Genomic DNA, 24373 nt, shown 5'->3' on the forward strand with positions numbered 1-24373 from the left:
GACACTCTTTCTCTGAGAGATGTATGCCTTGTTATCACAATTATTCCCAGAGCTGCAAAGTTTATTTTACTCTTGCTCTGTACCCTCTCCCAGTGACATTGGAGTACACATACTAGATTTGATCCTGATTTTTCTCTCAATCACCTTCAAGATCCAGGTCCCAGATAGTTACTTGAAAGCACTGAATTGTCTAAGATGATACTTGTAGGAACATTGCAAGCAATATTCTAGTTATTTCATCATCTTTGTGAGTCAGAGGCTATAACATTGTCTGTCTTCTGGTCAGTTGAATTAGTTCCAGGAAAACCATATTTTTGCTTGTTTGGTACTTTTGTACACTTAGGAGAGCATTTTGCCATTTTTCCCATTATATATGAACAGAAGCGGTTTCCCAAGCACTCCAATTTCTTCTTTTGTGCAAGTATTGCTGGTAAACCTAGAAAATAATTAATCATAATATTTCCTATTTACTGTGCATTTTATTAACTTTTTTAATGCTCTTGAAAAAGAAATTTGAGGAACATAATTGGGATAGAGGTGTGTATCTTGTTAATTAATCTCATGACAACCTTTGTGAGGTGAGACAATTATATGATCAGTGATGTGTATGAAATCCTGAGGCACAGAGAGTAAACGTTAAGCCAAATGCAGTCCTGTAGCCTTATAAAAAAACATAGCTGTCCACAGAAGTATGACAGTATATATAAAAGGCCTTTTTATGGTATGTAAATACCAAGACGAAAATCTCCACCTCACTTGGGACAAGTGTCCTTTGCATTTCTTGGTGATCTACTATCAAAACCTTTCTTTCAAGTCTCTTTGTTTAGTAGCTCACTTAAATATCTCAGTGGGAAGTTGTTTCCCCTCAAGCACAACATTTGTGCTCCAAGTTAGTGTCATAGTGTCATGCTCATCTTTTGCCAACTGGTATCATTCCTGCAGATCATGAAGTATTTGATAATGAAGAGATGTAGTTGCCAGGTGTTCATTTTGCAGTGGCTAAAGAGACATCACAATTTCTGACCAAGAGCCAGTATCTCTCTTACCTTGTTTCATATCAAATGCTCTTTAAAGTTGCCATCAGACCAAGACTTTTTGATGGCTTTAAAAAAAAAAATTGTTTCCTGTCCAATTCAACATTGATCCAATCCCAAATTATGAAATGCCACTTATTGTACAAAAATGTACTGAGTAGTTGTAAAAAGGATTTGATTAATGATAGGAATTAAAAGTACCCAGTTTGCACATTTTTTTTTTTTAAGAAATGGAGACTCATCCTAGCTAATACCAATTTCAATAAGTAAATTCTGTCTAAATTTTTCCTTCTTCCATCCTAATGTATTTCTTGCTTTCTGGCAAGATTCTAGCAAGTCTGGTTTCTAAATCCAATAAAAACATAAATACCTTACACCCTGCAAAGAGCTAGTTAAGTGCCTTGTAATGGGATTTTAATAGGCAGCTGGTTGACTCTATGTAATAGCTGAGCCCACAAAAGGAAAGACTGGTGAAAGACCTTGCTTGAAATTTGCTCTTCCAGTCTTGGGTACCTCACTGTCACCTTTTGGGTGTAGACAAATAGTTGGTTCTCTTTTCTCTTAAAATATAGCCAAAGGAAGGAGGTACATACCCCAAAATGAGAGGCCCCCACTGTGAGTCTCAAGAAAACATCCAAATCACAATGCTGTTGACAAAACTGAGCCTGAATGCTGTGCAGCCCTCTTGGTGAACTTCTGTTGCTGTGCAAACAGGAATGTGGCACTAAAATGTTCAGAAAGAGTCTACGGGAAGCTTCGTGTCTGTGTTAACTTAATGAGAGCATTTCCCAGAGCTAATGTTACTTATGGTTGTATCCAACACCTCTAATGCTAAGTCTGTATTTGCCATGGTTTGAATACACGTTCCCTGGTTTTGATGCCAAAATGTATTTGAAAATATATTGTTCCCAGTTTTTGTACAATAATCAAGAATCAGGGTTGATACTGTTAGCATTTTTGCTCAAACTTACTATTCTGCTTACTTTAAAAATAGATCAAGTCATAGTGAATCTTGATTTTCGACAAGATGCAGCCTGTAGTGTGTTGAAAAAGAGCTTTGGGGCCTCTACTTTTTTTCCTGTAAAAACAAAGATTTTCTGGCAAAAAATAAGAAAAAAAAAATCTAGTCCCAGCAAGCTTTTCTGATATATCCAGATTTTTAATGTGTGTATCTTCACTGTTCCAAATAATTTAAAGAATTTGTTTCAATTTACATGAGTTGAAGATGGCAAGTTTATTCTTAAAAGAAAAAAAATGTGAGGAAGAAGGAAAAACAAAACACGGGCTTCTTCATTGTTCTTATGGCTGTCAGCATATTAGTGGGTACATGTCTGTCAGCAGCGACCTTTACCTCATTTTCTAAGCTAGGCAACATTTCTTAAACTAAAATAAATAAGTTCTTTTTTTAATACCTGCTGTGACTTAATTCATACTGTTCTGCAGTTGCAAGTGTTCTCTACTTCACTTTAGGATCTTCAATCCATTGTCAGTTTTTTGTTTGGGTTTTGTTTTTTATTAAACCTCTTTCTAAGTTTCTGTCTGGATAGGTGCTTTGAAAAGAGCTGATTGCTTATATGGTGTCACATATGTATGTTCTGTAGCCAACACTCCGCTCATTATTCAAAAGAAGAAAATGAGAATAACTAACTATGTGAGTTGCTTAGTGAGTAAGAAGAGCTAATTATTAGTGCTGATGTTCCTTTATTTTAAATTGCTAATGTGTATGAAATTTCAGGAGTGATGTGTAAGGCAGTTATTTTTTACCTTTCTAACAATACTATTTGATGTGATTTACTCCATTTTCCTCACAGCAATTGCTGGGAGAGCTTTCAGAGGTAATAAAATTACTCTTCTGATACTGAACCTCAAAAATGGCTCTTTTGGACTATGTAGTCACCGAATTCCATAGTGCATGCTTATTTTGTTTGTAGTAATGAATAGAAGTGATGGGATGAATGTGTGGATGTCCTCAAAAGATCTGGAGTTAAAAAAAGAAGTGTTAAAAAAAGAAATGTTAAATGTGATTCGAATATATAATTGGATTTTGGACACTGTTCAACAAAATGTGAAGTGTATTTCAATGTGGTTTCATCTGTAAATTTAGAATTTGAGTGATGCTTCCAGTTTAATTTGTATTTTCACTTCAGCAAGTTGTTTTGATGAGGCTTATGATTGCAGTACAACATGTTTTTGAAACTACATCAGTAGCATCCATTGAGAGCTATGTGTAGTGTTTAGCTATTGCTTTTTCTGGATTATGATTGTGGTGGTATGCAGCTGATGCCTTGGTTTGCAGTGAATCCTCTCTAGCATAAAAAAAAAGCCCTGCTTTTTTCCTTGCATGTTGTTTAAGAAGGTCAGGGCACACATGAGGGTACATTGTGGGGATAACAGTCTAGCAATTGGAGTCTGTGAACAAGATTTAAAAAAATCTGAATGTCACTAGAACATGTTAATATCTGTGAAATTTTTAAATTCATTAACAAGTTTTTGGATATACCATAATACATCTAAATATCATAAATTATGGTATATTTACTGTATACCTAGTCGGGCACTCTCCTTCCACCAAAGGACAGGTTTCTTAAATATACATTGTTCTGCTTGTTCTCTTTTATATTATGCATTTCACTTTCCTTGGCATTTGACATTTTAAAAAGCATTTAGTGTCTTAACATTGACTTTTCTGTATTCTACTACTTCAGTCATATGATTTTTTTTAAATCTCCCCACAATGCACTGCACAAGGTGAACACAAAATAATTGAGATTAATGCCTTTGAACAACTAAATGTTAAGGAAAAAAAAAAAACAACAAAAAACAGAAAGGCTTAATGGGGAATGTATTGTAAGACTGTATGTTTGCTTCAGTCGCTGACTACTACAATTTAAGTGAAAAATTATCTAAGGAAAACAGAAGACTTTTTTCCTAGGCATAATTGACTGGCCATAGAAGCCGATGGGATAAATTTTCTGCTGATGTAACTCAGTGTAGCGTAGCTTAGCTGTAATGGTTCCAGTTTACATTCACTACAAAATGCCTTGTCCATCAGTTAGACTTACTGAGTTGGGGATTCCTGAATAAGGGCAGTTGCTGACATTTAATGAAAGTTTGATTGTTGTCAGGGCAGTGATGTGCTGCTCAGATTCTAACATATGGCTCCTACAAATATTTCCCTACTTGATCTGCCGTAAACCCTCTGCCTCCAAGGAAATAGGGAAGGGTATTTCAGGAAGGAGCAATGAATCTGGGGAATGTACTCATTTATTTTCATACCAAAGTAAGCAGACTTCTCATAACTAAGAAATGAGGCATCCCTATTGAGCAAACAAACTTCAATATTAAACTTTCAAGCTATGTTATTCCAAAACTGCCGAGAGGGAGCACTGTTAAAACAGTGAGATATAAAGTTCGAACTGTTTGAAAGAAAAGGATAGCATAGGTTGCATATGAGCTTCTGAGCTTGTCTGTCATTGGGATTGCTTTGGAAAAATGTATGCCTCTTCCTATAACTGGTGCCTTTCTAAAGGCAAAGAAGGAGAAAAGAAATGATTCCCTAAAATTTTTCTTGAGACACCTGCCAGTTAGTTATTAGCTGCAAGATAATTTGCATGTTGTTAAAACATGGCATAAAGTGGGGGGAAAAAACCCTATAGCCCTATTCCAAGAGCTGTGGAGTTTGTGTTTTGGTGTTTTTTAATTGGATTGTTGCATTAAGGTGGCAGGTAGTGATCACACAAATAGTTGAAATGGCACAACTGAATGGGTAGGAGGAGCAGGAACCTCTTAAACAGTGTCTACATTTCAAGAAACAATATGTTATCCCAACCTGAGTGATGTTTGTAAGTTAAACAGTTAGTCAGGCCTAGGTGCGGCTGCATATATTCATTTTTCACTATTTTTTACATAACATCTCTAAAATATACGCTTTTATAGTGATAAACTCCAACAATTCAAAAATTTTGGAAGCTATTCAAAAGTGCCAGGTAGTAGAAGTTTGGCAGTTAAAAACAATTTCATTTATAGTACTCATCTGAAAGAAAGAAACATGTTTCAGATAATGCCACTGCTATGAATTTTGTGTCCAACAGAAAAGGAAACTGATGCCAAACATTGATACCAAATCAAGTTTTGGCAAACTTTGGAACTCTATCTAGCAAGTAAGATGTCTTTGCGCAATAAATGAAATCAGCTGGTGCAAAGGATCCCAGCGTTATCTGCAGAAACCTGAGTTTGTCTGATGTCCAAGTTTTGTTGTCGAACCGAGTCTCTCTGCATCTTTTCAGAAACAAAGGACAGACTATGTTGCAAAACAACCTGATCCAGTTCCTGCCACTCCTTCGCCACCTCCAACACCCGCTCCTGTCCCCGTGGCTGTCCCCCTCCCTCCCAGCGCCCCAGCACCTATACCAGTTCCCGTGCCGAAAGCTCCAGCAACCATCAGCCGCCAAAGCAGCACCTCTAGCGACAGCGGTGGTAGTGCTGCACGAGACACCCAGAGGCAGAAGCAAGTTCCTGTGGATCGTAAGTTTGTCCAAGAAGCAAGAAAAAAAGTATTTCTCCCATTCCTGTGTGTTTTGTTTAATCCTTAAATTCCTTAAAACCTTGTGTTTCAGATAAGTGTTTATGAAATATTTAGCTTTAACCCTACTTTTAAAATACACATTTTCTATGTATAGAGTGTTCTGACCCTCTCTAATCACAATGGTAAGTAGGGGCAAAACACTTCTGCACTTGTCCCTGTCCTAAGTTTTCTCCTTTTATGACTTTCTGGGATCTTCAGTCAGTGGTTTTCAACATTACAAATGCCCGTGCTGATATTCTGGCTAATGCACGTTTTCCACCTGAACTCCCCGCTGCATTGCAATCTAAATTGCTTTTAAAATCAGTTAGGCTGTTTCTACGGTTCTATCCGTGGTCATGCATATTTCAAGGGCATTTGCACCATTCTGAAACATGTATCCAAGGCTTGCAAGAAGAGTTGCAGGTCTGGCTGATGCATAGGTGCCATGTTGTAATGCTGTTGTAGGAGACTTAGCTTAGGTCCCCTTAGCTTGGTCAAGGCAACAGCAACTGGCATGCCACTGAGCAACCTTTCATGTCCTTCTCTTAGGAGGATGAGAGAATGTACTCCATAGCCCTTTATCTGGAAAAACATGGTAACCTGCATCCAGCAGTGTGTGGCCGTCATGAAAAGTTCTGCTTAAGGCCACCTTGTAAATACAAAACCTAACTGCTGCTGAGGCTTCTACTCTGCGCCCATTGAAAAGCAAGCTATGTTAAGAGAACTTATTTAATCAATCTATAATTTCTGTCCTAAATGCACTTTAAGCAATGTGATTGCTTGGCTTACAAATAACTGAAACTTGTAGGCAAGCATTTGCTATAGCTATTAAAGTAATAGCTGTTAAAATAATGATCTTTTTGCAGTTCAAGAGTTGGCAGCTTTCCCATCCCTTGCCTTATCAGAAAATTCCACTTCCACCTGAGGCAAAAACTGGCACCAAGTGTAATCCTTCCTGCAGAAGGACTTCTTTTCCCCTCTGTCCCCACTGCATGCCTCCACACTCAGTTGGTGGAGCCTACTTTGACATTACCTGGTGGTAGACAAGCTCTCGCCTAAGCTCCGAACTCAGGAAGGCTCTGGAACCTTTTTAATATTTTTGCATAACAGACTGGAAATTATAAATGGTGAACAGCCTGGCAGAAGGAACAGACTTCACTGCTGTTTCCCAAAGAAACTGTAGGGCCAGCTTCTGCCTTTGTCCTATTTTGAGCAGTTTGTTGCTTAAATAAAAACAGAAACCCAGGCAGTTATAAAAGACATGGAAAGTGAGCACGAATTTCACACACATGAACACAAAAATGATAATTTTATTTCCATGTAAAATGAACGTTGCATGCTCTAGCAGGTGTGTTTCCCTGAATCCACAATGGCCTTCTCTGTCCATTACATATGGACATCCTGCCTTCAGGTACATGGGCTGTGAGGTGTGAAGGGTTGGTGTAGACTAGGTGGTTACAAGACATCTGTTGCCCTCTCAGGCTCCGCTGAGGCCCTGGGCCATACATGGGAGCTCCTGCGCCCTCCCAGGAACTGTCACTCAAGCCCACTTAATGGGTTTCAAGTACCTCACAGTCCTCTCAGAACAGCTGCCTCTGCAAAGGTAATGGGCAACCCTGCCTGTATACCTGCTGCCCAAGTACCCACCTGAACCCTGCAGAGAACATGCGATGTAGTTAGTACCTGCTTCGCACTGAGTGTATTTTATTTATTTGTGATAATGCATCTAACAACAGTAGGGATCTGTTATCTAACAGCTAAATATTTATCTTTTGATATGGTCTTGGTCCAGATAAAACATAAGTCTTTAAAAATCTGTGTAAATAGAAGGAAGATAGCAATTTTCTCGCTCGCTTCCTGTTTGGGAAAATAACTGGTGCATGCTTCAATAACATTGCCTAAAGGCTTTACTCGTATATCCCATCTCAGTCATGCACATATCACTGAGCACATGTCATTTTGGCTTCTGATTCAAACTCTAGGGCAAAAAAACCTCACACACAGTAGGGCCTGAATGCCTCAAATATTTTGCTAGAGATATTTTGTCCACTTTCAACGTCGGGCTATTTTGTAAAAGAAAAAAGAAAATGGCTAAAACAAGGATTTTTCTTTTTTTTTTTTGGTCATGATTAAAAAAACATCGTAAAACCCTATGTAAAGTTGTTTTTTTTTTATTTGTCTAACTGGCTAGAGATGTTGATCCTTGGAGACATTTTGAGAGAATATAAAAGGAAAGCAGAGAAAGAAACATTTTTGCTATCTTACAGTTTTTTCGTAGTGATGTTGTTTTGTTTTCCTCTGTTGCTATCAGTGTAATGGGAGAAAAGGAATAGCTTTTGCCATCTGAGTGCATCAGAGAAGGTGCTATAGTTACTGTTTGTATCAAAGTGAGAAGGTTGAATAAAGATGACTAAAAATATCTTGGCAAGGATATCCTGAGAATTTTTGAGATCATTTAAAGTTGTGTGTCGAAGTATTTTTATAGTCATTCCAGAGTTACTGCATGGAGAGTTTAACTGTGCTAAATCAGTATCTTCTCTGTGCCCAAAAAGGTATTTACACCCTTTTGGATTCTACCTATTTTTGTGGAATTATCCATAGAACTTTTTATATGCATTTGAAACAATTTTTAGTGTCATTATAATTGATATTGTTGAAATGCATGAAAAGCATTTCAGTTTGTTGCCTGCTAGTGACCAGCAACTGAACTAAATGCTTCAGACAAATGGGTTCTGTGGGATAGCAAATTTGTACAGTAAAAGTCTTGCCCAATTCCTGTGTCTCTGGTGAGAGCAACCACTTTTTTTTCTTTTCTTCTTTTTTAAATGTGAAGTGTGACATTGTTTCAGCTAACCAGTCACTCCAGGCTTGGAGTGAATTCAAATTTCTTAAAACTCCTTCAAAAATTTGATTACTATAATAGCTTATTAGATGTAAAGTGATACGTGTCAGCAGCAGTGAAATTTTTTTGCCTATGTTGATCTGCACTAAAAAGTTGAGCTTTCAATTAAATAAAAGTTTGTGGAAAGTGCTGCCTTTCCACAGTGTAAGCAATCTTATATTCTTCCTCATCTTTTTTGGTTTGTTTTTTAAAACATCATTTCTATTTGAAGAAATGCAGACTGTGACAATTGAATAACCCTCCGTGCCCATTTTCTTCACAGCTTGGGTGCTGTCAGACTGATCTACGCCTCTGTACGACATCAAGCTCACCTCCTCATTCCAGGGTCTCAGTTGAATTTTGGGGTTATATTTTTGCTTTTGTTTTGTTTTGCAAAGAGAGGTGTATAAGAAAGAGCTGGCTTTGATAAAGCAACCTTGAGAATAAATCCTGTGGGGTATCTCTGTCTCTAGGCAGGAAATCGCAGATGGAGGAGGTGCAGGATGAACTTGTTCACCGGCTCACCATCGGCCGGAGCGCTGCCCAGAGGAAGTTCCACGTGCCGCGACCAAACATCCCGGTAGTTAACATCACTTACGACTCATCGCCTGAGGATGTGAAAGCGTGGTTGCAGTCCAAAGGATTCAACCCTGTGTAAGTTTGAGGGCAAACGTAAGAAAACGTAAAATTAGTTTCCTGTCGGTAATTAGGATGTGCTCTGCCCACTTTTTAAAATCAAGCAGCCTTTTGAAAATCAAGACACATCAGCTGCACTGTTGGAAAAAAGTTTGGGTTTACATATATATACATATATATTTATGTATGTATGTGTATATATAGTATCTATATCCATATATATCAATGTGGTTATAGATCTATAGAGATATAGATATACTTAGGAAAAAAAATTATATATATTAGCCTCCACCATAAGGTACTTCTTATAACAGATACTGAATTGACTTCAAGAGTTCTGTTGCATTATGTTTTGTCTTGATTTAGTAGCCCTAAGACAATGTGGGATGAAGGCAACCTGCTTCTCTCCTTTGGCTGGTGTATTTTTTCTTATTTCTTGTTTGTTCCCTTGGTGTGACTCCAGGACTGTCAACAGCCTTGGCGTGCTGACAGGTGCTCAGCTTTTCTCCCTCAATAAAGACGAACTGAGGACTGTTTGCCCAGAAGGGTCTAGAGTCTACAGCCAAATTACGGTACAGAAATCTGCCTTGGAGGTATGTATAACCCTTCTTACTAACCTAGTGCTGGGTTGCTGCTTTTGAACCTATGGAAGTAAATAGCTAGTGAAGATATATGTGTATTCTTCAGCTTTTCTGGAATGTCAGCAATCATTTGTTTCATAAATAAGGCCTCTGTGTACTGAGAAGGAAGTGCCTTTGTGGTGGAAGCCAGTTTGAAAAGCAGAGATGCACTGGATTGTAGAAGTCTGTCCTTTTTTTCCTCTGTGCTGTTATTCTGCTTGCCTCAGTTAGGTCTTGCTCTGTGGGAAGCTGAGCAGTCAAAACTTGTCTAATAAATGCTCTACAAGTGTTAATAAACAGGTACTGAGAGCTTAACTAGGTCATAGGATTTTGTTAGTGAAAAGGTAATTGAAATATTTATTTCTGCCTCAGCTATTTGAGGTTTAACTGATGAATTTCAGAATGTATGCAATTCCTGATTGCTCTAGCCTGTTGTTTGCTGAATTACCCAAAACATTTAAGATGCATCTTCCTTTCTATCCCTATAACATTTCAAGTTGCAGGGTTTCGGAAGGCTGTCCTTGTTTAAGAGAAGCTATAAGAATGAGTATCACGGACAAAATGTCTACATGTGACCTAGCAAAGATGAGCTCGCATGTTCCAAACAGGGCTATGTTCTTGCTGCTCAGACTAGAAATGGTTTGGATAACAGAAGCATTTAAGCACACACAGACTTGTACCAGTGTCAGGTCTATTTTACAATTTAATGCTTTTTATAAGCAGTTACTGGGTTATGGGTTTGACCACCATAATTGTCCTACATGATTAACCTATGACAAATTTTCATGAAGTTCTCTGGCATCCTTTGTGTAGTACTTGTGGTGTCATATTGCAGTAAATGACCTGGGTGTTAAGTACAAATAGCAATAATAGCCAGAGACAGAGCAAACCCCCACACTCTCTAGCATTACAGAGCTCCATGCCTCGTCTTTATTTGTTAGTTCTACTGAGGATCTTCCACAAGTGTTTCTGGATTCATACCATTTCTGCATGCCAGTGAAAGCCCTGCCTCTCAGATTTGGGGCTACATTCCCAAATACGGACAACCAGATCTTCACCTTTATGCAGCTGCAATTTTCTTTTTAGTGTTCTTCTACCTCAGGCAGAGGAATTCAGTATTTTGTAATTGGAATTCCAATTGTTGGTGGAATTTAGTCATTTTACCCTTATGAGAAAAAAAATGAATAGGTACCATACTTCCAGTTGTTTTACTTTATTTTCATGGTAACTCCATTCAGCCTTGAATCACACCAGAGTTTAAAACATTCAAGGAAGCAAGACTCCTAATGGAGTTTTGTCACCCCTGTATAAACATGACCAAGTAACAGACTGCAAGTGTGGGGAAGGTGTTTGGGGTTTAATAGCTTTCTGGGCCTGTCCAACCAAAAGCAGAAAGATAACTGTACGAGACCAGTGTGTCAAGACAGCAGAGAGGTGGCCATAGCCAGGGCCAAACACCTCCTTTCTGCCAGAGGAAATGGTGGTGGCAAGCAGCTGTGTCTCAGGAGGAGGCAGGATGCTCCACATGCTTTGTACTGATCAGAGTATCCCTCTCGGGAGCTATTTTCTGGGACAGCTACAGAGAGTTGAAGTTCACCTTGTATGCCAAGTACAGTGCATTACAGCAACTTGGCTGGCCATATATATGGCTTTACTTTTTCATTGCAAAACAAAAATATTAATAGTCTCCATGATTATGAGTTTTTATATGTCTATTTCCTTAACTTCTGTTGAGCATTTCAAGCTCCGGTGTTGAAAAGCGCTATGGAAGATAAGCATAGAGACACAATATCCTGAACACCACCTTTGTCATCCCCTGAAGGGAACACTTCAGGTCCACATTCTTATTGTCTTCCTACTCCATCAATGGGAAGAACAGGCACACATCACTTTAAAGCTGAAAATGGTTTCTAATATATGTCTCAAATTGCCTGGAAGAATACCTTATTCTCTGACACCTAGGTGAAAGGAACAACCCAGGTACAGAAGTGAGATTGAACAATGGAGTTTACTGATACCTCATGATCTGCTTAGAGACTAAGCTGGGTAAATCACCAAGGCCAAGGTCTAGCAGTCTGTTCCAAAAATTATATTCCTAAGAACAGCCCTAGGCTACTTAGCTATGCTGTACCCCACCTCTGAGCAGGATGCGCCTGTTGTGCTGTGCCACATGATGTATTGCAGTTGGTTTAGTCAAGCAGCATTTCAAGCTCATCGGTCATGTTGTTATTGATGTTATCAGGAAGGTAAACTGTTGCAGCCTCGGATCCTCAGTCATTTTCAGAAAAATATTTCTACATGACCTCTGATAAAGCAAGTTGTCAGGCATCTGCTAATGTTTTTTATGCATGACTTCAGTAATGGGTGACTGCTGCACTTGCTCTGTATCTGAAACCAAGTGGGCAAGGACAAGATGAATTAAGACAAATAAAACTGCTCTCTCACCTTCAGAGGGTCAATTATAAGCCCCCTGCTTTGCTCTTCCACTCTGGGAGAAGAGAGCAATGGTAATTTACCTAGGAGAAGTATCCTAGCCTCCCTCCCTGTGGACTGACAGGTAATGCCATCAGATAATCATTATTATCAGATAATCAGATAATGCATTGTTAATGTATATAATGGGATAAATCTAAATTAAATTTTATGGTATGGGATAAATTTTCAGAGTTGAGAATCAATTGAAGGATTTTCCCCTTAACAGTCCTGAAATTTGTTTTACAAATTTCAAAACCAGTTTCTGCTTCCTTATTCAGAGCCTATTTTGGAAGCTAGTTTTGAAGCTTGGAAGGTCATGTCATAACCAAATAACACAGTAGCGGATATGGCTCTTGCTTTATAATCCTCTAGTTTTATTCAAAGTTATGCACACTTTGGAAAGTTCTGCTCTAGTGGATATGTGTCCTGGCCTTGCTAATAACTTCATTTATGTTGTCAAAGCGATCTGTCTGCAGCTAGCTCAGCAGACCTGTTTTTCACCCTAAAAGATGAAATAAAACCTTGTCCTCACAATACTTCACTGTTGCTAATATAGTAATATGATTCAATGCTTATTACTGTGCTCTAAGTTTGAAACCTGTGTGTCTGAACAGCAAATGTGTGATGGTGTATTGTATAATGTGAGATAGTAAGACTGAATCCTTACTTAGGCCTTGGCTGTGCAAACCCATGTGCATGTATGAGTTTTGTGTTTACATAAATCTAAAACCACCGAGGGTTTATGTGCTTTAATTTCTAAATATGATTGCCCTGATTTTTAATTACTCAGGGGTGGAATCCTAACAAACTTGCTGAGCTTTTACTGAAGCAGTATTTCACTCCATAAATATCCAACACTTCCAGGGGCTTGCATGAGAATTAAAGATGCTCAGCAGTGCTGAAAGTCAAGCTGACACTTTTAATAGTCTGCAGGTTCTTTTCTGGTCCATGTTTAAGGATAGTGTAAATACTTTCCTATTCCAAATGTTATTTATCGAAATTCTTAGCACATTTTTAGTTCTGGAGCTGCAAGGTGAGTTTAATTTGTTCAAACATCTATCTTAATAACATGCTGGCAGAGGAACTTCATCACATGTTAAAACCACCAGTAAACACTTTTTCTTTTTTATTTGTTTATAGGCTAACAGTGGTAGTTCAGAACTGCAAGAAATTATGAGAAGACGACAAGAAAAAATCAGTGCAGCTGCCACAGATTCAGGTGTGGAGTCCTTTGATGAAGGAAGCAGCCACTAAATGTGTTTCCTCTTTTCTTTAATTCTATTGTCCATAGCATTATACCATCCAGCTTTGCTTTAGGAAGCAGTGAAGGGGAATGTCTTACTATATTGTAAAAGTAACTAGCCACCATAAAGAAAATTTACAGTAATCTCTACAGAAGTACCTGCTGCTGGCTTCTCATCATTAAAAATGAACAGATGAGAAATTCCATGGAGGTTCCTGACAGGTGAAAGTATTGGCATATGATTCATTTACGCCCAAAGATGAGTCTTGGCTCTATGGAATTAACATGACAAATAAACTGGAACACGTATTTGTTTGTGATTCATCTGAGGGAAGCTGAGCCAGCAATAAAAAAGCATTTGAACCCTTCAGTAATAATAAGATTCTGAATCCCATCTCTTGCTGTAGCGTGCAATTTTGTCTTTTTAGCTCAGTCTTGTCATGCCTTTGGCTGCAGGATGTTTACTTAAAGTCGTTGATGCCAGCAATCAGAGAGGAAATGTTTAGAGAATGGACAGCAGCCCAACATAGACTGAATCTGTCTTGCATCACTCCCAACATGTTTTATTTACTAATGATGCTGTTCGTAGCAAAATAATACTCTACATTGATTTTATCAATACTTCACTCGTTATGAACTATAATATTGCACAAGAAGGAATAACTAGAAGATAGTAACACAACTCAGCTCAAAGAGGTGATCAAATCTGCTGTAGGTAGCCATGGCACAATTTGCAGTACTTTTTTTTTTTAATGTACTTGCATTTTTTTGTTTGTAACTTAACCTGTCAAAAGAACAGTGTATAATGTAGACTTCTCTGTGTGTTGATCCCAGATGTCAGTTTTTCCGTATGTAAAAAGCTATTGTTCCTTTATAAATGTAATCTTTTGGAAAAGTGGATTCCTGGAGGCAAAAGGAGGAGAAAAGGAAACATCCCTTCCAGCAAATCTTATTTTTGAAGATGCAGTGATTTTTGTCACAAAATGTTCTGTTATTTCACATGGTCATGTGATTTTATATATGATATATTATATATAATATATAATATCACTTAATTTAGACAAATTTAATCATCTGGTTTGATTAAGTTTCATAGTGCCTTTTTCACATGAATCAGCTTAAAGTCTGCAATAAACAGTATTTCTTGTCTGTTAAATAGTTTTATCTTTGTGGCTACAAAGATGGTATTGAAATAAGAAAGTGTTCTCGATTTTTGCCATTAGTTTGCTCTTCCTCTGCGTACAAGGGAAAAAAGAATCCTATTCATTTTTCATAAAAGAAAAATTAAAATCTTAATAAAGGTGTTCAGTGCCATTTATTGTAAATGTCCTTACAAATACTTCTTCTGTGTGTTGATTATGTCTCTATGTATATTTTTACATTTAATATATATTCTTTGTGCCTGTGAAAAGTAGGTAGGTTCTACACCTGTCATTTAAACATAATCTTATCCAGAAATGGGTCAAGAAGTGGCAAATCCCAGACTGAAGACTCAACTGCCATAACCATCATTAAGAAATGGATTCTTGTCTTACCCAGTGAAAGAAACAATGATTCTTGATTGCTTGCTACCTATAGGAAGCATTTGAACCAGCACACCTGCATGATAACTTCATCCATTCAACCTATATACATAGCTTTAGGGGGCAAAATTGTCTGTCTTACTGCCTGTCCTATCATTAAAGGTCAAGCCCAGACCTCCAAAGGCTTGATGTATTCTCTGATTCATATTTAAAATTTCCTCTTCCCTACCCTCTCTAGTAAGCGTCCATACCTAGCCTGAAGTGGTTCACTGCACAGCAAAGTTCACTGCACTGGGTGGTGAATGACTAAGAAAATAAAGGAAGATCTGAAGCTACTCTTACATAGATGCTTCGTTGCTTGTAAGTACAGGAGAAAGAAACTTTTAAAAAGGTTTTTGAAACTCATATTTAAAAAATTAGATTCACAGTCTTTTCTCACGGAAGGTATGTCTGATTCCATAAAAGGCACTGTGGTGGTTACCTGCACCTCTATTCTCCTGTTAATTACCAGAAGATGAAGGCAATATTCATGTTCTCTGGAGTGTATTCTGGCATTCAGCATATGGTTTGCTTTTGCCCAGAAGGAGCCATCAGCTCTGAGGCTCTTCAGACTTTGTGGAGTTTGGCATCTGGAGGTCTTGGAGGAAGCACCCATGTTTCAACTCAGAGAGAAAAGAGGTGGCTTCACAGCTGTTTTTTTGAAGCTGGGCTTCTGTGTAGCTGTTAAGTTGTATAGAAAGGGCCAGACAAGTTTGAATGTGGGCAGTGTGCTCAGAGGCATCTTTGGAGAGACTTGGGAGGAAAACAGGAAACCTTTTCCACGTACTTAAGGGATAAGCAGAATAATCTGGGGTTTGGGGGTTGGTTGATATGTTTGTTTCCGTGTTTTTTCATAGTTTTTCAATTAACTATCAATGACTTAACAACCCAGTACAACTCAAGTTGTATTTTACCCTTTAACTTTGCTGAACTAGACTTCATGATTACTGTGTTATAGTCTGTGAAATCTGAATGGCATTAAGGCAGATATTTCCTTTTATTTTCCTGGAATTTCCTTGATGGTTTAAAGCACTGCAGGGAGCTTCACCCCTCCTTCACAGTTTTTGAATTTTCAGCTTGTTGGCAGTTGTGAGAAATCAAAAGGAGATCACATTTGGGGTTCTTCAAATGAAAATAAAATGTTTTCTTCAAAATGTTCAGTGTCTTAAACGAAAACAGTGATAGAATTAATTCAAAATGTTTTCTTTAGAATTTGAGCAGTGAGGATTATTTTTTTATACTGATATTTTAGAAAGATGTGATACGTGAAAAGTGTCTTTGAAAAGGAAACGAAACAGTTTTTTAAATGTCAAAAAAGTGCCTTAGTAGATGTGGAGTTGTGTTTGATAACATAGGAACTACTTTGCTGCCATTGAGTCTGCCTTTTTAACCGGGTGGAGGGAGAGAGAGTTCTGGCAGTGTATGTTCACTCAGCAGTTTTATGCTTTCTAAGCACATACCTTTTAATATCAGCAAGGCGCTTATTCCCACTCCTTTAGTCTGCTTGTTTCCTTGGGACACCATAGGGAGAGGAAACCACTGTGAAACCTCACATTTAATTGGTAAAGAACACTTCTAACCAATATTGGTGCATGGAACAGTTTACTTACCATCTAGCAATTCAAATGTTAAACAGTGCTTTGCTCAAATTGTGATCTACAAGTGAGATTTTTATACATACTTTTGTTGCTCCAAAACATTGTGTTGTATAAAAGTTGTTGGGTTTTGGGGGGCTGGGAAATAAGTGCAGACTTCCACATTATTGGTGTGTACAGAAATCAATGGTTTATGAGGAAGTAGACAACCAAAAGGATACGATATTCTGAAATGTGCAGAGCTCCCAGTGACTTTGAGTGTATTCATTAAGTGTTTGTGAAACTCTGGAAGTGTCCCTGGAAGTGTTTTGCTGGACAGTAACATCAGTACTTAGCTAATTTAACTAAGGGAACAAAGAGAAAACCATGAATAACTATATGATGTGGATTAAGTCTTTCTAGTTAGGAAAGTTGTAGCTAGCAGAATTTTTACTTATTTTATTTTTATTGTGGAAAGTGAAGGCATTTTGAGTTTTCAGGTTTTTAGGACATATACAGAAGCAAGTGTGCTGGTTTTGGCTGGGATAGAGTTAGTTTTCTTCACAGTAGCTGGTGTGGGGCTACGTTTTGGATTTGTGCTGGTAACAGTGTTGATAATACAGAGACGTTTTAGTTACTGCTGAGCAGCGCTGACACAGAGTCAAGGCCTTTTCTGCTTCTCGCACCACCCCACAGTGAGCAGGCTGGGGGTGCGCAAGAAGCTGGGAGGGGACAAAGCTGGGACAGGTGACCCCAACTGGTCAAAGGGATATTCCATCCCATATGATGTCATGTTCAGCATAGAAGGCTGGGGGAAGAAGAAGGAAGGGGGGACATCTGGAGTGATGGCATTTGTCTTCCCAAGTAACTGTTACATGTGATGGAGCCCTGCTCTCCTGGAGATGGCTGAACCTGCCTGCCCATGGGAAGTGGTGAATGAATTCCTTGCTTTGCTTTGGTTGTGTGCGCAGCTTTTACTTTACCTGTTAAACTGTCTTTATCTCAACCCACGAGATTTCTCACTTTTACCCTTCTGATTCTCTCCCCATCCCGCTGGGGGGGTCTGAGTGAATGGCTGTGTGGGGCTTAGCTGCCAGCTGGGGTTAAATCACAGCAGCAAGGTACAGCTTGAATACCAAACCCATGTTCAAGCAGGTGTCTCCACTCATTTTCATGGGCTGCATCTCATGCATAAGGGAAACATGATTATGAATGGGAACCCATGTTTCTGGACAAGGTACCATTTTATAGGAGCCCAGTTTTTCTAAGATGTTTTTCCTCAACTGTGAAGTCTGTGTAGTGTCTAAAACATGAAACAAGCAGTGCTAAGGATTGAGTCTGATACATCAAGAGTATTTGAGGGAATATTTCTGTGCTCAGCCTCCCACCTTTGCATACACACAACAGCGTTACGTATGGGAAGTGCAAACATGAGAGAATTTGTAAGTGTGCATTTGGTTCTGTGTTTAAATATTTTACAAACATACCGAACTTTTACAGCTGCTGTACTAAGTTTTAGCTAGTAAGTGCCTATTTAACTGCCTTTGGCTCTTCAGTATCTTTCTTCAGTTTCTCTGAAGTTACGTGCTTAGGTTGCAACTTTGGCATTTTACTGCTTCCTCCGCATCCAGACCAAAATGAGTATCAGGATATCAGCCTATGCCTCTACTTCTTGATAATATTTGTAGATTAAAAGGAGATAAAAGAAAATGAGGAGACTTCCCAGATGCTTCCTAGCCACCACTGCTGCAGCAGCAAAGCTCATCTCCATTCCCATCCATGTCAACCGCACTAACAGTGTTACCCTCTCACAAGAAATGGCTGAAAGCAACAGCTTTTGCCAGCCTGAATGAAAGTACTGTTTTTATACAAGCCCTTTAAAAAGTTAGAAGTGGAAGGCAGGTGGTGTGACGCTGTGGTTAATGAACTGAGCGAGGAGGGAGGTAAGGGCCATTTTTGGTGTGTAAGATTATGGCATTGAAGCAATGACAAGAAGCAACTTTGTCTTCTTTAGGTGCAGGGGAAAAACCCTGTAAAATGAAGTAAAGCACAAGTAAGGTGTCCCACCCTGTTCTTCATCCTTGTGTGAGGATAGAAGGAAACAGTTCTGAAGACCCAAGAATGTCAGGGCTCACTCCACAGGGCATGCCAGGAGAGACAACACTTTCACAAATGGCTTTAAAAACTTAGCTCTTCTAAAACATGTCCTTAGGTTTACTTGTTTGTTCCTTCCATGCATGCACAGCATGAGGCAACAAGGAGAAAAACCTGTCCTGGTTTCAATTAGTGGTCACTCACTGCACAGAGCTACTTTTACATGCATCTGGGTCAGTAGATGCTGTAATAGCAGCAGATCACTAGAGAGCATCGATGGTGTCAGCAGAGCTATAGGCATGAAACCTATAATTCAAAAAACCTGTTACAAAACCTGAAGCTTCAGCCACCTTTACAGCTGTGATGACTGGAGAGTTTTATTTTGACAGATGCTGGAAACCATATCAACATGCAGCATGAGTCCAAAACATTGTTCGTTTGGACTTGCTTTCAAGGAACATGACAAGGTAAAAACAGAAGTATGACAGGTCAATTCAGGCTAAAAGGCTCTGCATGAGTCTCCTGGACCACACTGTCTCCCAGACTTTTCCATTGCTTTACTTATTTCTTGAACTCTGGGAGAGGTGGTTTCCTCTGCCATCCCAACATGCCCAGTTATGTAGTTTTGCGTACTATATGGGGTAGGAAAAGGTATTTTTCTGAAGAAGTTTTCATTGTAATCAATTTTGTGATTATGTAGCTATTAAAGGAAAAATACACACCTGTTACTCTGGAAATGGAATAATTTTTTGACATGCATTCAAAAACTGTCTAGTAAATTCAGGCTATTCAGGCAGTATCGTTTGCAACAATGCGATTTTGGCATCTTTGCAGCAATCTTGTCTCCTGTCAAGTTCAGCCAAGCTTCTGTTACAGCCAGCTCACACTGTGATATTCTGTGTGCACAAGAATGTTTTAACCTGCTTATTCTGGTCTATGATACAGAATAAATGTAGACTTGATGGGCAATGGTCAGCAGGAGGAAGGAGGCAATAGAGGAGAAAGCAAGAACAGTTGTGGGGTTTTTTTTTTCCCCCTGATAGTTCTCTAGAGGGATGTGAACATATTTTCTGAATAAACATATAATGAAAATCTGAACTATATTTTTAAAAAAAGCATGACGGCAAGCTCTGAATGGTCAAGTGCTCATTTATAATTCTGTCTTCTGTTCAAACTAGGCCACACAAATCTTTGCTCTAGCAACTGAAATGGCAAGCCCTCCAGCTGAGGCATGCTGTAAAAATAAGAGAGAAAAGTGTACCATTGAAGCCTTTCTTGTTAGCAATCTGCTCCCTGTAGCCAGGGCTCTCTGCCCTTTTGCATTCATCTCTATGCATCTTGTTTAGAGAAATGGCATCTCTGCTTTAGGACTGGGCTTAGTGGAAACTGCGGAAATAGTATTAGCATGGAAAGAGAAGGGGGGGGAGCAATTAATATCATACCCATTTAATAATAATCAGAGGTAGAGTCTGTTTTATTTGGGGGATTATGTTAAGTCTATGCAGTTTTGCCTAACACAGATGGGATAGTTTGAAGGAAGTTTTCCATTGTAACCAGTATGATGATGAAGTAGATAGATATTAAAGGACTATACACCTATTTACCTGCTAGTGGAATAACTCTTTGGATGAAAAAAATCCAAATATCATCTGAAGGAGGTTATCAGGCTTCTGGAAGTAAATGAGCTACTGAACTACACCCTGGTACCCTAAGAGACAATAGCAGGCCGCGGGGCAAATAAAAAGCGTATGTGGGTGCGTTTGCTGTTTTGCTGACAGTGACTTCTTCACAGGTAAGCAATCCAGTGTGTTTACTTTCAGTTCAAGTTTGTTTTGTTTACATTGAGTACCATTGCTGGTAACTTCCAATGAGGTGACACAAAGCAACAGGTTACAAAAATGCCATCAACATCCATTCTGACAGCATCCATGTCACAATACACAATGATGTACCGGAATTATACAAAGACAAAAAAAATATATATATATATAGCTAATTATTCTGACTAGAACTGAAACTGACAGAGAAAAAGAAAAGAGCCCCCCACCCTGACCCCGAAGCCCCTGCAGGAATCCATACCAATGCTTTGGCAGCCTCGTAGCAATAAAGTGATAACCAGCCCTTCACATGCCAAAACCTTGGTTTTGTAACATCATGAATTCCTGGCTCGGAGAAATAGTTACATCCGTTAAAGCACTTTTTTTTTTTTTTCTTTCCACCTCCCCCAACCTGAATCAGCTTCATCTTTTTATACAGGGTTAATACTTATTAAAAATAATAAACAAATGAGGGGTATAGGCACCATAGACTGCTCAGACAGTTAAACGCTATAGTAATGGAGTATAAGATATCCCAGCTTGAAACTCAGCTGCACTTCAATTAGATTCATCTAAAACAAGAACCTGATCAGTGGCATTACTGAAAAGGTTGGAAAAAGAGCAATCCCTCTGCTTAATTAGTAGTAGCACAGTCAAGAACCGAAACCGCCCCAATTTCTCAGTGTCGGCTGCCTGCTTCAGCTTCAGGCTTCATGGTTTGGATTTCTGCTCGTCAGTCCGTTCCTCAGGTCTTGTGCTCCCCCCTAGACCCCATGTACACCAGTGCTGTAGGAAACAGTCAAATCCATGGACCCAGCAAACACCACCCGCCCCCCCCCCCCCCCCCCCCCCGCTTTTCTTTTTACAATCTCCAGATTTCTTCATGTATGTTCATGCCTCGCTATTCACTAATGAGGTATTATTAGATACTAACAATGCCTGCCCTCCTATGGACGTTAGCGCAGACCAGTGACACATGAAGAAAGCTCTTCAGTCAACCATTAAAAAAATATTGCACTTACTTTAACCTTAAGCCCAACCTGCACAGAAAAAAAAATAATTAAAAAAATTAACCAAAAGTACCAAACAAAAACGCAACACTCTGGAACAAACTATTTTACGCACATATAGTGTCTTTTCCTTCATGTTGTTTAGTTGAATTTGGTCCAGTATTTTAAAAAAATGTCCAGAAATTAAACAGTTCAAAAGACACCACAGGCTCGTTAAGGCTTTGTCTCCCCAGTGCTTCAGAAAGTTAAAAGTTTCTTTCTTTCGTTGGCCGTGTACTGCGAAGCAGTGGTTCCCCCCTCGCAGAAGAACTAGCTGTTCAAACCATCAAAAGAAAAAAAATCAGAAGCAAGGGAAGATGGGTGTGCTTCACGGTCTCACCTGGAACCAAACAAACAGAATGCTTTAGAAATAAAAGAGGAAATAAATACAGTTCTTGGCATTTATTTTTACCAGTCCATGGAGGAGGAGTGCAGTGCACCAGTACAAGCAGCTGGGCCCTGGGACTTGGATTAGACAGTAAACCACCGGGACATTAGGAAAAGTAAGGCAAATTGGGGTTTGTTTTACAGGCAGGGGAATGATGTACACAGAGGCTAATAAGGGTGAATGTGCAACACCACAGACACACAGCAGAGATGGCTGATGTTGGTGCCCACAGCCCAGCTCTCCACCAGCTATTTGAGAGGCCAGTTTGTGTTGAAAGTCTGTAGCTGCCTGCTTCACCCAAAAGCAAATATTAACATTATTACTGCCACCTAATGAACTAAAGCTCATCAGCTTAAACAACAGTGATGTGCATCCTCACAGCTTGTCCCCGCCAGCAAAACACTTGGCAGGTCAGAGCCATGTGTTTTACTCTACAGCTGGGCTGGCTGCACGCAACAGTTCAGGCACTGGGGCTCAGTGGGAAGGCAAGATGGTCACTTCACTTGTGCTAATGGTAGTACCAGTCTGAGACACCTATTCTCTGGTTCTAGAGCTATGGAAAAAAAAAAAAAAAATCAATCTCCAGCATTTCATGTCAGAGCTGTTTGGTTACCATCTCACCCTCCAGCAAGCTTTGTTGCCACAACAGCAGTGCTGGCAGAGCATCCCCAAACCTCTGCTGGCCTTGGTAACCTGGCAGTCAGTAAGTGACTTGAGAATGACTGAAGATACGAAGTCCTCCTCTCCTTTAAACTGTGTAAGGTGTGTTAGGACAAGCAGCAGGGAATGGTTAGGTGGCTCACTCAGGATTTTCAGATTCTGTTTTTCTTTGAATGACGAGTGAGCCAATACACTCTTACAGTGCCATGGAAAGTATAGCGGATCATCTACTGCGAGAGGCTAGAGGGATTTTCCTCGCACTCTCCATGTGAACGTCTCCTCAGAGGGGGATGAAGCCTGGAAAACTCCAAACCCCCAGCGAAGCTCCTGAAGCAAACACCCATGAGGCCGGTTGCTGCCGAGCAGCCGAGACGCAAGGCTGTGGGCATGGCACACATGCCTGACTTACCACCTGTGACTCTGAACTAGGACTTGCTGACGTTCTCGTATATGACATCGCTGATGCAGAACTGCTGCTTCTTCTTTTGCCACATCAGTTGCACACACTGGTGAATAAAAATGTATTGTTCCTGGAAGAAAAGACCAAATGAGTGGGCATATTTTGCACTTCAGAAAGCATGACAAAAACCCAAACTGTGAAACAGGTCGATAGTTCACAGTAACTGCCTGCACAGTTTCTCCACCTCTTTCTCCTCAGCCCCATGCAACGTACAGTGAGGTGTCTGCTCCCAAACTAGTGGCCCCCAATTGTTACAGATAGCAACTGGGGAAGCACAAAAATCCATCTGAGCTGCCCTGGCATCATAATAACTTATTAATAACCTAAATGATGATAGAAGATTAATAGAATAGAACAGAACAGAATAGAACAGTTCAGTTGGATCTGAACTGAAGTGGGTCTAGTTTACATTGCCTAAAAATTAATTAATGCCCAGAAAGGTACATGAGTGCTTTATGTGCAACAAACTGCATCCCTGCTACATAATGCACCTGAAATATTTTAATGAACTTCATGTTCCTTAGTGCTTGACTTCTTTATCAATAAAAAGCTGAAATGTGATTTTGTTCACAGAGCAGTTACTCGGTGAGTTATCAGCCTCTCTGCAAATGACACTTTAAGCAAGTTGGGTCAATCAATCAGATACGTTGTTATATTTGTGGACAGGTTTTCATGCAACAAGACTGTGGTTATCTTTGGTTTTGGTTATGGATTGGCTTTTCTAAGCATTATCATCATACAGCTGAACACTGTAATTCAAGTGGAAAACTAAAAGTCCTCCATTAAGGTTCTTCCAAAGAGAGAGAAGGCAAACCCTGATGAATCCTACACTAAGCTTTACATGTACTTTGCACAAGGAGCAAGTGGCTCTCAAGCAAAAACGACTGTCCCAAGGCAGAGTTTCAAGCTCCAAAGCCCGAGTCTGGATTTCAGTCCCTGTCCCCAGTGGTCTGCTGATGCCAGGAGATATCAATATGAGTTTGAAGCACGTTTTAGACTGCAGAAATGCCTGGACTTCCTCACATCCCCAAATTTGGATTGACTGGTTTCAATTCAGGTGTTCTCCAATCCAACTCCCCCTTTTGGGTCTGTGCCATTTGGGTTTTTTTAAACTGCTCAGTGAGACACTGCCAAGTTTCCAGTGTACAAGGCAACGTGAGCCCAGGTGAGCTGTGCGTGGTTTCAGGTTTTGTAAGGAAAGCCTTTTCAGTGGCCTCTGCACCTGAGTGCCAGTGCCACCTAGTGACCTCTGCAGCCAGGCTTGGCCACTGCCTGGAGCAGCTGGAGCTCAGTGACCCTCAAAAGCAGCTCGATGT

The 24373-nt window shown here is 39.6% G+C and overlaps 2 protein-coding genes across 8 annotated transcripts in view; one reads left to right on the plus strand and one right to left on the minus strand.

The window, feature by feature from the left end:
* The window catches only part of EPS8 (EGFR pathway substrate 8, signaling adaptor), a 155414-nt gene extending 140643 nt beyond the window's left edge, over positions 1-14771 (plus strand). For all 7 annotated transcript variants that reach the window (XM_068400707.1, XM_068400708.1, XM_068400706.1 and 4 more), the window contains 4 exons: positions 5321-5558; positions 8953-9133; positions 9579-9708; positions 13351-14771. In XM_068400707.1, coding sequence (XP_068256808.1) covers positions 5321-5558; positions 8953-9133; positions 9579-9708; positions 13351-13464 — 663 coding nt within the window. In that variant the 3' untranslated portion in view covers positions 13465-14771. The remainder of the gene's footprint in view (positions 1-5320; positions 5559-8952; positions 9134-9578; positions 9709-13350) is intronic.
* An 8251-nt stretch (positions 14772-23022) lies between these two features.
* The window catches only part of PTPRO (protein tyrosine phosphatase receptor type O), a 157224-nt gene continuing 155873 nt past the window's right edge, over positions 23023-24373 (minus strand). Inside the window, 1 exon segment of the mRNA XM_068401932.1 lies at positions 23023-23127. Within this exon segment, the coding sequence (XP_068258033.1) occupies positions 23023-23127 (105 nt within the window).

The sequence above is a fragment of the Nyctibius grandis genome, chromosome 5 (assembly GCF_013368605.1).
Source record: "Nyctibius grandis isolate bNycGra1 chromosome 5, bNycGra1.pri, whole genome shotgun sequence".
Lineage (NCBI taxonomy): Eukaryota > Metazoa > Chordata > Aves > Nyctibiiformes > Nyctibiidae > Nyctibius > Nyctibius grandis.